The sequence below is a fragment of the Salmo salar genome, chromosome ssa23 (assembly GCF_905237065.1).
Source record: "Salmo salar chromosome ssa23, Ssal_v3.1, whole genome shotgun sequence".
In the NCBI taxonomy this organism is placed as follows: domain Eukaryota; kingdom Metazoa; phylum Chordata; class Actinopteri; order Salmoniformes; family Salmonidae; genus Salmo; species Salmo salar.
In genome coordinates, this window is record NC_059464.1 from 15559121 (window position 1) to 15574259 (window position 15139).

At 43.8% G+C, this 15139-nt stretch overlaps 1 protein-coding gene across 20 annotated transcripts in view; it reads right to left on the reverse strand.

Annotated features, from left to right (window-relative positions):
* LOC106584181 (receptor-type tyrosine-protein phosphatase F) overlaps window positions 1-15139 on the reverse strand; it is a 423412-nt gene that overhangs the window by 134892 nt on the left and 273381 nt on the right. For 11 of the 20 annotated variants that reach the window (XM_045706043.1, XM_045706035.1, XM_045706044.1 and 8 more), the window contains exons 5-7: window positions 12267-12455; window positions 8555-8572; window positions 5314-5424 (exon numbers count right to left, since the gene is read on the reverse strand). In XM_045706043.1, the coding sequence (XP_045561999.1) occupies window positions 5314-5424; window positions 8555-8572; window positions 12267-12455 (318 nt within the window). The remainder of the gene's footprint in view (window positions 1-5313; window positions 5425-8554; window positions 8573-12266; window positions 12456-15139) is intronic. The other 9 variants (XM_045706048.1, XM_045706041.1, XM_045706047.1 and 6 more) reach the window with 1 other exon arrangement.

The following is a 15139-nucleotide window of genomic DNA, read 5'->3' on the forward strand; positions in this document are numbered from 1 at the left end:
ACATGAAGGTCAGTCAATAGGGAACATTTCAAGAACTTTGAAAGTTTCTTCAAGTGCAGTCGCCAAAACCATCAAGCGCTATGATGAAACTGGCTCTAATGAGGACCGCCACAGGAAAGGAAGACCCAGAGTTACCTCTGCTCCAGAGGATAAGTTCACTACAGTTAACTACACCTCAGATTGCAGCCCAAATAAATGCTAATTAATTCTGTGTTCCCTGTCCAAAATGGCCGCCCCATTATAGCTGATTATAAATCCATAATTATCCATATATCATCCCCTAATGTTGTGTTAGATCTTTTTATAAACTTAAGTTATTGTGACCCAGAGTTACCTCTGCGACAGAGGATAAGTTCATTAGAGTTAACTGCACCTCAGATTGCAGCCCAAATAAATGCTTCACAGAGTTTAAGTAACAGACATCTCAACATCAACTGTGCAGAGGAGACTGCGTGAATCAGGCCTTCATGGTCGAATTACTGCAAACAAACCACTACTAAAGGACACCAATAGTAAGAAGAGACTTGATTGGGCCAAGAAACACGAGCAATGGGCATTATACCGGTGGAAATCTTGAGTCCAAATTTGAGATTTTTGTTTCCAACAGCCGTGTCTTTGTGAGATGCAGAGTAGGTGAACGGATGATCTCGGCATGTGTGGTTCCCACTGTGAAGCATGGAGAAGGAGGTGTGATTGTGTGGGGGTGCTTTCCTGGTGACACGCACTGTGATTTATTTAGAATTCAAGGCACACTCAACCAGCATGGCTACCACAGCATTCTGCAGCAATATGTCATCCCATCTGGTTTGCGCTGAGTGGGACCATCAGCTGTATTTCAACAGGACATGACCCAACAAACCTCCAGGCTGTGTAAGGGCTATCTGACCAAGAAGGAGAGTGATGGAGTGCTGCATCAGATGACCTGGCCTCCACAATCACCCGACCTCAACCCATTTGAGATGGTTTGGTATGAGTTGGACAGCAGAGTGAAGGAAAAGCAGCCAACAACTGCTCAGCATATGTGGGAACTTCTTCAAGACTGTTGAAAATGCATTCCAGGTGAAGCTGGTTGAGAGAATGCCAAGAGTGTGCCAAGCTATCATCAAGGCAAAGGGTGGCTACTTTGAAGAATCTAAAATATATTTTCATTTGTTAAACATTTTGTTGGCTAACCCTAACCCATATGTGTTATTTCATAGTTTTGATGACTTCACTATTACTCTACAACTTAGAAAATAGTGAAAATTTAAAAAAAACCTTGAATGAGTAGTTGTGTCCAAACCTTTGACTGGTACTGTATATATGTATGTACATGTATTTATATGCACAGTGGCTTGCGAAAGTATTCACCCCACTTGGCATTTTTCCTATTTTGTTGCCATACAACCTGGAATTAAAACAGATTTTTGGGGGCGTTGGAATAATTTGATTTACACAACATGCCTACCACTGAAGATATAAAATATTTTTTATAGTGAAACAAACAAGAAATAAGACAAAAAAACTGAAAACTTGAGCGTGCATAACTATTCACCACCCCAAAGTCAATACTTTGTAGAACCACCTTTTGCAGAAATTACAGCTGCAAGTCTCTTGGGGTATGTCTCGATAAGCTTGGCACATCTAGCCACTGGGATGTTTGCCCATTCTTCAGGGCAGAACTGCTCCAGCTCCTTCAAGTTGGATGGGTTATGCTGGTGTACAGCAATCTTTAAGTCATACCATAGATTTTCAATTGGATTCAACTGGGCTTTGACTAGGCCATTCCAAGACATTTAAATATTTCCCCTTAAACCACTCGAGTTTTGCTTTAGCAGTATGCTTAGGATCATTGTCCTGCTGGAAGGTGAACATCCGTCCCAGTCTCAAATCTCTGGAAGACTGAAACCGGTTTCCCTGTATTTAGTGCCATCCATCATTCCTTCAATTCTGACCAGTTTCCCAGTCCTTGCCGAGGAAAAACATTGCCACAGCATGATGGTGTTCTCGGGGTGATGAGAGGTGTTGGGTTTGCGCCAGCCATAGCGTTTTCCTTGATGGCCAAAAAGCTCAATTGTAGTCTCATCTGACCAGAGTATGTTTGGGGAGTCTCCCACATGACTTTTGGTGAACACCAAACTTGTTTGCTTATTTTTTTCTTTAAGCAATGGCTTTTTCCTGGCCACTCTTCCGTAAAGCCCAGCTCTGTGGAGTGTATGACTTAAAGTGGCCCTATGGACAGATACTCCAATCTCGGCTGCGGAACTTTGCAGCTCCTTCAGGGTTATCTGTGGTCTCTTTGTTGTCTCTCTGATTAATGCCCCCCTTGCATGGTCCGTGAGTTTTCGTGGGCGGCCCTCTCTTGCCAGGTTTGTTGTGGTGCCATATTCTTTCCAATTTTTTTATAATGGATTTAATGGTGCTCCGTGGGATGTTCAAAGTTTTGGACATGTTTTATAACCCAACCCTGATCTGTACTTCTCCACAACTTTGTCCCTGACCAGTTTGGAGAGCTCTTTGGTCTTCATAATGTTGCTTGTTTGGTGGTGCCCCTTGCTTAGTGGTGTTGCATACTCTGGGGCCTTTCAGAACAGGTGTATATATACTGAGATCATGTGAGAAATCATGTGACACTTAGATTGCGCACAGGTGGACTTTATTTAACTAATTATGTGACTTCTGAAGGTAATTGGTTGCACCAGATGTTATTTAGGGGCTTCATAGCAAAGGGGGTGAATACATATGCACACACCATTTTCCCGTTATTTATTTTTTTGATATTTCTGAAACAAGTAATTTTTTTCATTTCACTTCACCAATTTGGACTATTTCGTGTATGTCCATTACATGAAATCCAAATAAAAATACATTTAAATTACAGATTGTAATGCAATAAAATAGGAAAAACGCCAAGAGGGTGAAGACTTTTCAAATGCACTGTATGTATGTATGTATGTATGTATGTATGTATGTATGTATGTATGTATGTATGTATGTATGTATGTATGTATGTATGTATGTGTATGTATGTATGTATGTATATGTATGTATATGTATACATACATAAACAAATATATGGGGGATTGGATGTGATGCTGACAAAAACATTGATGTAAGCTACATTCCATCTGCAACATTCAAGCTGATCTACCCCCTAAAAATAAGAGAGCCGGAGGAGCCAGCCGAGGCGTGGGAACCCGACCAGCCGGCCCGAGGCGTGGGAGCCTGACCAGCAGGTCCGAGGCGTGGGAGCCCGACATGCCGGCCCGAAATGTGGGAGCTCGACGTGGCGGCCCGAGACGCGGGAGTCTGACGGGCCGGCTGAGACATGACGTGGGATGGGAGCCAGACAACCCGGCCGAGGCATGGGAGCCCGACTAGCCGGCTGAGGCATGGGAGCCCGACCATCACCATCATGTCTCAGCCGGCATTCCCACACCTCAGCCGGCACGCCGGGCTCCCACGCCTCAGCCGACTGAGACATGATGTGGGATGGGAGCCTGATGAGCCAGCTGAGGCGTGGGAGCCGGCTGAGTAATGACGTGGGATGAGAGCCTGCCAAGCCAACCGAAGCAAAAAAAACTCTCGAGCCAGCTAAGGTATGGAAGCCCGACGAGCCAGCTGAGGCACCCCCGGCACCCGGGCCTGACGTCACCAACCCCCCCCCCCCCCCCCAAAAAAAAAGAATCCCTGATGCTTCCAATATTGGTGTGTCCATTCTGTAAGAACAGATGCTGGGAGACGAGAAGCAAGTACAGGGAGTGAAGATTTTATGGATAAACGGACATACAGTTGAAGTCGGAAGTTTACATACACTTATTGTGGGAAGCTTGTGGAAGGCTACCCGAAACGTTTGACCAAAGTTAAACAATTTAAAGGCAATGCTACCAAATACTATTTGAGTGTATGTACACTTCTGACCCACTGGTAATGTGATGAAAGAAATAAATGTTGAAATAAGTCATTCTCTCTACTATTATTCTGACATTTCACATTCTTAAAATAAAGTGGTGATCCTAACTAACCTAAGACAGGGAATTTTTACTAGGATTAAATGTCAGGAATTGTGAAAAACTGGGTTGAAATGTATTTGGCTAAGGTGTATGTCAACTTCCGACTTCAACTGTATAACAAAACATAGAACAGCATCTGGACAGGGGGAACAACATGACATTAATGCAGACATGGGGAAGAAACTGAGGAAGTGACAGATATAGGGGAGGCAATCAATAAAGTCATAGAGTCCAGGTGAGTCCCATGAAGTGCTCATGCACGTAATGATGGTGAAAGGTGTGCGTAATGATGGACTGCCTGGTGCCCTCGAGCGCCAGAGAGGGGGAGTGGGGGAGAAGTGACATCAGTAACATAAAAATGTGTGAATAACTTAATTCTTTGCCATTGGTGAACTTTTCCAATGTGTTTGCAATGAGCACGGTAAAAACCTGTGGGTGTGCATAAAACAGGGACATAAGGAACCAACTTGAGTTGAAGCATGGAAATTGCCTTTGAGAACCTGATATTAGCTGGTGGAATAGAGGCTAATTGAATTGTTTGCTGCCGAACATTATTCTCTAAAAGACCATGGGGGTTGAGTTTGATATGACATCAGCCCTGTTTGCTTTGTAGTAGTAGAACAAATAGGCAGTGCACCAAATAGGAGATAGAGTGCCATTTGAGACACAGCCATAGAATGCATAGCACCCTGTTGATAGGGGAATTTCCTACACTCAGGATGACAGTAACCAACGAGGTGTCTATTTCCTGTATGCACAGTATGTCTACAAGACTGCATATGTAACACCAGCATATAACAACTCTCTCCATTTCACCAAGGCTGCATCCAAAATGGCACCCTATTCACTATATAGTGCATTGCTTTTTTACCAGAGCCCTATAGGGAGTATACAATCCCCCCAGGAGAAAAGAAAAGAAAGAAAATAAACACCTCACACAGAGAATAGACAAAACATTGGCATAACAAGAACAGGCATCAACAGGTTAGGCTGGACCTTTCACTGACTGGTTGGCTGGGTAGGTGCACTATTATTCCAGTGAGGAAGTAGTTGGTTGGCATTTGTCAGTTTCCAGCCAGTGAATAGATCCACGTGGAGTATTTGTATAGCTAGACCAGGCTCGCTGTGGAGAGGAGTGGGTTAACTTGACCAGAGAGCAGACCTGGTTGTGTAGCTGTGGAGTGGGTTAGCTTACACTAGTCTTTAGCGCTTGACCAGAGAGCAGTGAGGGAAGTGATAGAATAGAATAGATACTTTATGGACAGGTGGATGGCCCCCACTGTTAGCACTGACCCGCTCGCCAGGCAGGGAGGGCTCTTACCTCTCACGTATAGGTTGGCCGGAGCCGAGTAGCGGGTCCCGGCGCTGTTGACCGCCACACACTCGTACTTGCCCTGGTCCGACTCCTCGCTGTTTTCTATTTGGAGAGCTCCTGAAGGGAGAGGGCACATTGTCAAGGCTCAGAGTCCACTCAGATGGATACATGGTTTGCATATCAAATGGCACCCTATTCCCTACATAGTGCACTATTTTTGACTAGAGCCGTATTCACCCTGGTCAAATGTAGTGCACTATATAGGAAGTAGGGTGACATTTGGGACAAAATGCACACTGAAATGTGTGTTCAGACTTACACTAAATCAAACTCACACATCCACATACACACACACACACACACACACACACACACACACACACACACACACACACACACACACACACACACACACACACACACACACACACACACACACACACACACACACACACACACACGTTTGCCTAAACAAAAACAGAAATAACCAAGCCAACTTTTCATACACATACAGTATATATCAGAACAACTGACATTTTGAAAACAGACCCATCTAGCAGATAGACATTTTGGCAACATTGAGAAAACCAAAGCATAGACAGGTAAGCGGACATTACACTTCTTATTAGGGACCTAAATACCGCAGAAACAATACAATAGCAATTTTCATGAAAGTAGCTATATGTTGTAATTAACAGGAACTATAGCTCCTCCTGACGTTACAGTAAGACTGGACAGAGGAGAAAAGCAAATCAAGTAAGAAAAATACATACAGTAATTTAAAAGTGAGGAATTCTAAACCTGCTGTCTCATAAACAAAAAAACATATCTTTATCTTCTCACTTTTCAATACTAAAGTCAAATACAGGCCTAAGCCATTCTGTGAGTGACGACAATGTTAGTACGGAGAGATGGGAATCCCAAAGAGTTCTGCTGTACTTTAACGATCTCCCCATCACTCTGCCAAAGCTTCAGCCTTCAGCCTAATAGATTAACTAGCCACAAATCACTAATCAATTCTGCTTTGATCACCACTGATTAGTTCTTATCACCTGCTCTACTGTTGGTGACAGTGAGGACGGGAACCATTTTTCAAACAGTGAGGAAACAAATTAGTAAAAACAGACTAGGGGAGTGAAAGACTCTTTTATTCCTGCCCTTGTCGACAGTCCTCTTTGGTCGTCCCTGTCTAAAACGGATGACACATGAAGACTGGATCAGGAACATAACACTTACCTGTTCCTGCTCACTCAGAGTGATCAAGTGGTTTATCATTTTCTTTTACCATTTACCAAAGCATACATCCCAGGGCATTTTCCTTTATACAATGAACAGTTATTCATATACAGTAGACTCTGGATCGGTTTTGACAGACAACATGACTGTGTGTCTGGTGTTCATGTACAGGGATGCTGTTGATCGTGATGTTACACACATCATGCAGTTTGAGATCAGTGAATATTAATAGAAAAATAAATGTGAGAATATATTTCAGAAATGAATCTGAAATGCATCATATGGGATGAGTTTGTCACACAACTGCTGATAAAAATTTGGACATAGAAATAAAAGTGTGTGGTGACATCCATGGGAATCTGGAGTTAGGTGAGATGGATGAGCGCCCAGAAATATCTTTACCCAGCAGCCACCATGTTATGTCAATCATCTAGAGGATTCTGCCTGAGATGTGTATCCTGCTGCTACAAACGTCACATATACGCAGACAAGCTTCCGATTGGCTCATTCATACCCCCCTCTCCCCTGTAACTATCCCCCCCCCACACACACACACACACACACACACACACACACACACACACACACACACACACAGCCCAACTCAGGTAAGCCTTTCTTCTCTCCAAGACATTTCCTTTCCATATCACAATGCAATTGTGTCAGAATGATAATGGGAGACGTGTTCAATGTACAGTTCTCTTTCCAAGGTCTTAGCTTTCTCCCTCTAGCTTTAACTTCTAGTGATCAACGCTTGGTGTAGGCAAGGGCAATCCTGTTTCCAATGTGCGGAGAGCAGAGGAATGCAGCAGTGGCTGGTTATTGCCACATAATATGTATTATCCTTTTCTATTCCTCTTTGATTGGATCTTGTGGAACCCATTTTAAATGTATCCCAAATGACAACCTATTACCCATACAGTGCACTACTTTTGTCAAGGGCCCATTGGGCTCTGGTTAAAAGTAACGCAATATAGCGAATATGGTGCCATTTGGAACACGTTTCCTTTCAGCACGTCTTCATGGCAGTGAGACCCCCTTGATGAGATGAGATGTTCTTTATCTCTGGAGAGAGACAACGAGGTGAGCAGCAGGCAAATGGGGAAGTTCATACTGACCCGATCACCGAAGCATGCTCTCGCTTTTCTCCCTTGTATAAAATAAGCCAGAGGTATAAGACAACTTCTCAGTCAGAGAGATGGTCTGCTTCCCCAATGGCACCCTATTCATAGAGCACTACTTTTGACTAGGGCACTATGTAGGGAATAGGGTGCCATTTGAGGCGCAGCCATGGAGATTTTAGGACCCTCAATAAAGATTGTAGCTAGCTGCCAGAAGCTCCACTCTCACTCTGCCCAACGAAGTTGAACCTTTAATAATGCAATCTAGTACCTCTTCCTCCTTCCTGCTTCTGACTAGAGCCTCTCAGGACAGTGCTCAGACAGGAGTCAGCGTTGACCACCTCTAAAACACATCACAGACTACTAATCATAGCAGGTGTCAATCCCGCCATACGTTGGGAATGGAAAGTAAGGCTCACAGTAATGTCAGGCTCATCGGAAATACAGTAATGTCAGGCTCATCGCGAGGAGTCTAGGAATATAAAAACTGAAAGAGTGGTCAAGAGATCACGATCCACGCTCAGGATAGAGCTGCCATTCAAAATATGAATCATATGTTTTGTTAATCTACAGTTTAAGCAGGTCCATCTTTCTATGAGGTTACAGTTTTAGGTGAACGTTAAGCCGGTTTAATTTGAATGGGATGTCTAGTAAGGATTTTGTAGATTCGTACTTTGACGTTTGTGTTTTTAGAGGTGCCATTGACCAGACAGACTTACAAAGGGTCATGTACTGATGTGGAGAAGGAGTCAGGTCCCAGAGAGAGAGTGAGACAACTGGTGATGAGGACATTGTGAGGTGAAAGGAGGAGGGAATGGAGGAGGAGAATGAGGAGGAGGACAGGAAGGATGACGTGAGTGGACAGTTTTTTGTGTACCCAGCATTCTTACCTCTGATTGGTGTACCACCTGGAGAGGTAATTTGAATGCAAATAAGATTAGAGAGAAGCATTAGTACAAAGATGAGAGAAAGAAAGAAAGAAAGAAAGAAAGAAAGAAAGAAAGAAAGAAAGAAAGAAAGAAAGAAAGAAAGAAAGAAAGAAAGAAAGAAAGAAAAAAGAGAAGAAACCGCAGAGTGAAGAAAAACTTGAGTATTGAATTCCAGAAGCTATTTCTCCCTCAACATGTTTATAAAAAAATGGCTTTTTAAATTTCTGGATATAACACAATTTTGTGTTTTGCAGTGTTGGGTGAGCGTACCAGAGTGGTAACAGAGTGGTGACTCTGACTAAGCCGGTTATCTGTAACCAGTACTTATTTCGTAATATCCTAGTACTGACTGCCTATTTTCTGAATACCCGACTACTTCTGCTCTGCACTTGCCTGCTGTGTGCTATAATCCTGACTCTTATGTTGTGTACACCTGGATATTTGTGTTCTCCCCATAATTGTTTATGCTATACACCTGGCTATTTGTGCTACTGAGCTGCCAGTCTGCTATGATTGCAAAGCTACTTATTCTCCCCACCTGCTTGTTTGTGTTAACACCTGGCCATCAACATCAACCTTGAATAGTGATCCGCTGTTCACCCAAAACAGGCCTGCTTCTGGATGTTACCTAAGACATTCTGATAATGTCTACAGACTAACTCTAGACAGGTTAACTAATCTGGGCTGTTCAGCTTCCTGTCGTAATGAGGTTAACACAAACACAGGCTACAACAGTATCTGATGTAATACTAAGAAACCTGTGCCCTGGAATACAGTAGCCTAAGTTGTGATATTGCTGCTGCATTGTGAGAGAAAGTCTTAGGTGAGTGCAGTGTTAATTGCACACCGATACATCTCAATATGACTAAGTTATAGCCCTTAAAATCACGTTTAAACGTGTATTGAACAGGCCATATAAAATACATTTTTATCAATTATCCTTTTTTTGTGGATCACCCTCTTACTAATTAGCTGCATATTTTGTCTTCACAAATAATATATTGTTTGATTTCATTGATTATTCCTGTAGTTGTTAGTACGGGGTCATTTGGGCATATTTAGTCATATGCGACAAACGTTGGAGGAGTCGGTTTGGTTACTATACAGATACACACGATCTGGATGGTAAATCCAAACCAGTATCCACTCATTAAACAGGAGCATAGAGGTGGAGGAGAGGGGTTGAGAGAAGAGGACGGAGAGCCCCCTAAAAGCTGTGTGTCCCATGTTGATGAGGTCATCAGCAGCTTAAAGAGGACTGGGTCTACGCTGAGACCTGCCAGGACAGACATACAGCCTCCATGTACTGAGCCCTGGTTGGTTTTAGTTCAGTATGAATATCACATGCTTTGTCCATGACAGACTTCAGTGTAGCAGGTACTAGGTAAATTGTGAAAAATAATAGTGCTTTATTATGTTTTCGCAATATCCTGGATACAGTAGGCAGGTATTCATTTTCCTATATGTTGAAGAAATACATTGGGGTTAATGCACAACAATAACCTATTACCGTGGATTTAATTAGTCCATGCTCTGCCTTCACAAGGACATAATATTATGACTGTATATATTTAACACATTTTATCATGTCATCATTATCCATATACATATTCATAATAATTCAAGGATGGCATAATATAACTCAGCTAATTATGTTACTAGCAGGCTGCAGTGGAGAGAATCACCAATCACCTAGGCTGTGTCCCAAATGACCCTCTATTTCCTATATAGTGTACTACATTTGAATAAAGCCCCTTTCAAAAGTATTGCACTATAAAGGGAATGAGGTGCACCATAAAGAGGAAAGGGTGACATTTGGGATCCAACCCTGGTGAGTCAGGAGGACCCAGAAGAGTTTGAGTGACTACTCCACACACAGAACCGTAGCCTTGTACACCTGCTACTCCAGGAGTATTTACCGGAAAGGATAGAGGTTTAGCCACTTCTGGAGACACTAATCCTCCTCCCCTTCCACTCCTACTCCTCTTCCACACCTCTCTTCCTCCCTATCAGATCCCCAGGACAGCAGAGGAGGAGTGTCAGGATGAGTGTCTGTTTGCTTTTTGTGTGGCCTGCATTGTAAACAGTGTTGATCGATGTCATGGGCCAGACTTCCTGGTTTGGACAAGCCTATTGGTAATTACCGGGAGACAATGACATGTTTAAGGGTGCATCCCAAATGTCACCCTATGTAGGGAATAGCATGCCATTTGGGATGCAGCCTTAGTAGAGGTGGGATAGAGCTCTGAGCTTAATTTGACGCAAAGGACACATACTGACTTGTCTTTCATTTGCTACCAGAGTTCAAAGGTCTCAAATGGAAAATTTTGGCTATTAGCATTCCTTGATGGATAAAAGGTCCTATAATAGGGATACTAATTTATGAGCAAATGTAATCTCACGAGCGCGTAATGAATTGTATTGGAACAAATAAATTGCTTGAATGTCAAGTTGACCTCTGACAGACATTTAGCGAACGGGCAGCACTTAAAAAAGAAGAGAAAAAAGAGACATGCACATTTGTGCTTGACTGCGGTGGGATTATAATGCATCCCAAATGGTACACTTTTCCCTACACAGTGCCCTACTTTTGACCAGAACCCAGGGCTCTGGTCAAAAGTAGTGCACTATGATGGGAATAAGTTTACAGTTAGGATGCAGCCGATGTGTGACGAGGAAGGCAAGCCAGCGCTATGAACCAAATTGAAGAAAATTGCAGTGCTGTCATGTTAATAATACATCATGGCGGGAGGATCTGTCTTCACCTGAGGCCTCTGCAGCTGAAGCCTGCCTGGGGAAATCCTCCAGCTTCCACGGGCTTCAAAGCTACACATAGCCTGTGTCCCAAATGGCATCCTATTCTCTTTATATCCCTTTATAGTGCACTGCTTTTGACCGGAGCCCTATAGAGCTCTATACAGGGGATACGGTCCCATTTACAATGCAGACCAGGGATATCCTACAGCTTCTCTCAGCCTTTCCTCTCTCTGTGTCTGTGGATAGGAGCCAGAGGTGAAACACTTCAATTATACCTCTGTTTCTATATTATATTCTATGCTGCCAGGGCTGGGGTTCAAGAGATGATGCCTATCTGGAATGCTTTTGGAGGTTGCATTGACGCTAAGGGTTTAGGGAGTAGGGACCCAGACTCCAACATTTTCGTGAACTGTTTCCCCCTCAAAACTGACTGTAGGGAGGGTATATGCCTATAGTACAAAGGTATGACGTGCACAGCTTTGCTGCGCCTGCCTTACTGACTAAATAAGTGCTTGGAAACAGGCTACCTTTCTGAGTTGTACTGAGCCTTGTGGTTTGTTATAACGTTAAGACGAATGGCTGCCTGCATCTGGTTCTGAAGGCACCACAGGCACAGAACAGCAGCAATCCCTTTCAGGAGCCACTGACGGAATTACAGAGCTGTTTGCAGTTCAATTAAAGTAGAAAAACATTTATTCACAACTTTAAGGAGTGATTTGGCAATTACATTTTAAATAAAAAAAATACATTCTACACAAGTAAATGTATGTTTTCATCATTGTTCAACACGGCATTGGAATATATATTGAATTTCAGTGATTTTATTGGGTGTGTTTGACATGGTGCAAAATACTGTGGGTGTGTTTCTCAGGAATAACCATGTACAGTGTGTGGGGACCGTGCGGAGACTCTGTACCTGAGCGGAGCTGTTTGATTCTTCCGTTGCTGCTGTTGATATCTACAGGGAGGAAGTCCTTGAACCAGGAGATCTCTGGGTCGGGGTTGCCACTGGCAGCACACAGCATGGTGGCCGTACGGGTCCGCTCTACTACCTTCAGCTGGGGTCCCATATCTATGGTGGGGAACCCATGGGGAATCTGGTCCTCTGGAGACACAGAGAGAGAGTGGTGGTTAGTGTACATGATATACTGTATATAATATAATGATAGTTTTAATGTAAGTGGACCCTGACATGAGTGAACATAGCTTGCTGGTAGTCCCTGGTATAGAAAAGTTGAGAAACACTGAACGAAGGCACCAGTCATCCATTAAATGCATTCTCTCTCTCACACACATATGCACACGCACACACGCACACACACAGCCTGTGACTTCTTTCCTTCACATCTTGATATGTGAGACCACCCCATCAGTCATGGTCTGTGCTCTCCTCTGTGATTGGCCTGTTCATCCCACAGCCTTGAGCTGCAGTGAGGTGGTTGCCTTTAAAACACTGTGAAATACAACCCCAATGTAAATATCGCTAGGCCAAGGTGTGACTAATTCACCTATGGAATTTCTCGTCATGGATCTGTGGAGAGTGAGGCCGGAGTGCGAGACGCAATTTCACTCTGGATGAATTGCATTCAGATAGAGAGGGTCCCCTGCTTTCCCAGGTATGATCATCTGGAAGGATAAGTGTGGTCAAATGTCAGCCTCTGCCAAATTCTGCATAAAAATTTAATACAATCAATGCCTAAAATCCCTTTCCATGCTTCCCTTCTTCTCCCTTGTGTGTGAAAAGAGGAAATACACCCCATCTCCAGGTACTCTAGAAAAGGAAAGCTCTGAAGGAAATAAATTGGAAGGACCTTGAAATAACTGATGCAGAAGCTTACTGTTAAGCTTACTGTTACAGTAATTAACAGGCTTCAATGGGACAAGCTAGAGTACAGTAACTTGAACGCTTGATGGATCAGTGACATTGCAAAAGACATCGGCAACCGTGACAGACAGCAGCCAAGCCAAGCCCATATTGATGAGCAAGGTGATGTGTCCCAAATCACACCCTATCTCCTATGTAGTGCAGTACTTTTGGCCAGAACTGTGTGATACCTGGTCAAAAGTAGTGCACTATAAAGGGAATGGGGTACCATTTGGGGACGCATGCCACTACCTGTCGTTACCCTTGTATGACAGTAACCTGAGGCAGTGTGAACAATGGTGACGCTGTGATTCTGTCAATACCAGGTACTACAGAGGGGAAAGTCAATAGCAGGTAGTGTAAAAGAGGGGGTAATTTCTTAGGATGAGGGTGTCTATTAGTCCTGTAAAGAAACAGAATGGGAAAGGGAAGGGAAAGGGGATACCTAGTCAGTTGGACAACTGAATGCATTTAATGTGTCTTCTGCATTTAACCCAACCCCACTGAATCAGAGAAGAAAACCTCAAGAGTGAAAGGACAATAATTGTGTCTCCAATGGCACCCTATTCCCTTTATAGTGCCCTACCTTTGGCCAGAAACCTATGGGTTATTTTTGGTTAATTTGGGATGCACACAATGATGCAAACGTCTGGCTCAGAAGAGTAAAGAAGAGTTCAGAGAGACACTGGGAAACCCTCTAATAAAGAGACTGGCTGTGAAAGGGACGTGGGATCCCATGAAGAGAAAGAGACACATGAACCCTGAGGACTCTGAGGAGGGGCTGGCTAGCTATGGGAAACACCTGTCATATGAATCAGGGGACTGAAGAAAGAGGTTAGCTGGCTGGCTGGTAGGTTGGCAGACTGTCTTGCTGATTGTCACTGGGAAACACCTACTGTAGCCTATCAGTGTTGCTCCTCCCTGGGCTCTGAGGCTCTGACTTAGGTAAGAACTGCCTGTTCTCTCCCCCCTCACACAATAAGAGCTGGAGCTCCATGAGTTGTCGTCTCTATACCCACTTTGAAAGAAGTTAATTGTCGACTGGCAAGGACGCCTTGAAGTTCTGTGAGGAACCATTTGCCCCGAGGAAGCCTTTGTCTTTTCAGTGTCTCACTAAGAGATGGCATACTGTAATAGTACCCCAAGGGGAGCTGGGGATGTGCCCTGGTCTTTATCAATGGAGGAGAGGGAGGAGAGAGGGTAACGCAGCCTTCTTAGAATGCCATTGCAAATTATTTAAACTGTGTCAAGTCCCATTCTTGCTGTCTGACCATCTCTCTCTCTGCTCCCATACCATACCTGGGAGAGAAAAAAGTAATTCACATGCCCCGCATTGTTCAGCAACTAATCCCATAGGTTCCTTTACTGTCGCGGTCTTAAGGGAATACTGACTGTCGGCTTTGCAGTCTGTAGGAAACAACATCTACACTTCGCTGATCCTCAACACTGAGGACCCACAAGGGTGCGTACTCAGCCCCCTCCTGTACTCCCTGTTCACCCATCACTGCGTGGCCATGCATGCCTCCAACTCAATCATAAAGTTTGCAGACGACACAACAGTAGTGAGCTTGACTATTAATAACGACGAGACAGACTACAGGGAGGGGGTGAGGGCACTCGGAGTGTGGTGTCGGGAAAACAACCTCTCACTCAACATCAACAAAACAAAGGAGATGATCGTGGACTTCAGGAAACAGCAGAGTGAGCACCCCCCTATCCACATCAATGGGACAGTAGTGGAGACGGTGGAAAGTTTTTAGTCCCTCGGCATACACATCACGTACAAAATGAAATGGTCCACCCACACAGGCAGTGTGGTGAAGAAGGCGCAACAATAATGTAAAAGTTAATTTGCAGTTTTTTTTTTTTTCGGGAGGCTGAAGAAATTTGGCTTGTCAACTAAAACCCTCACAAACTTTTACAGA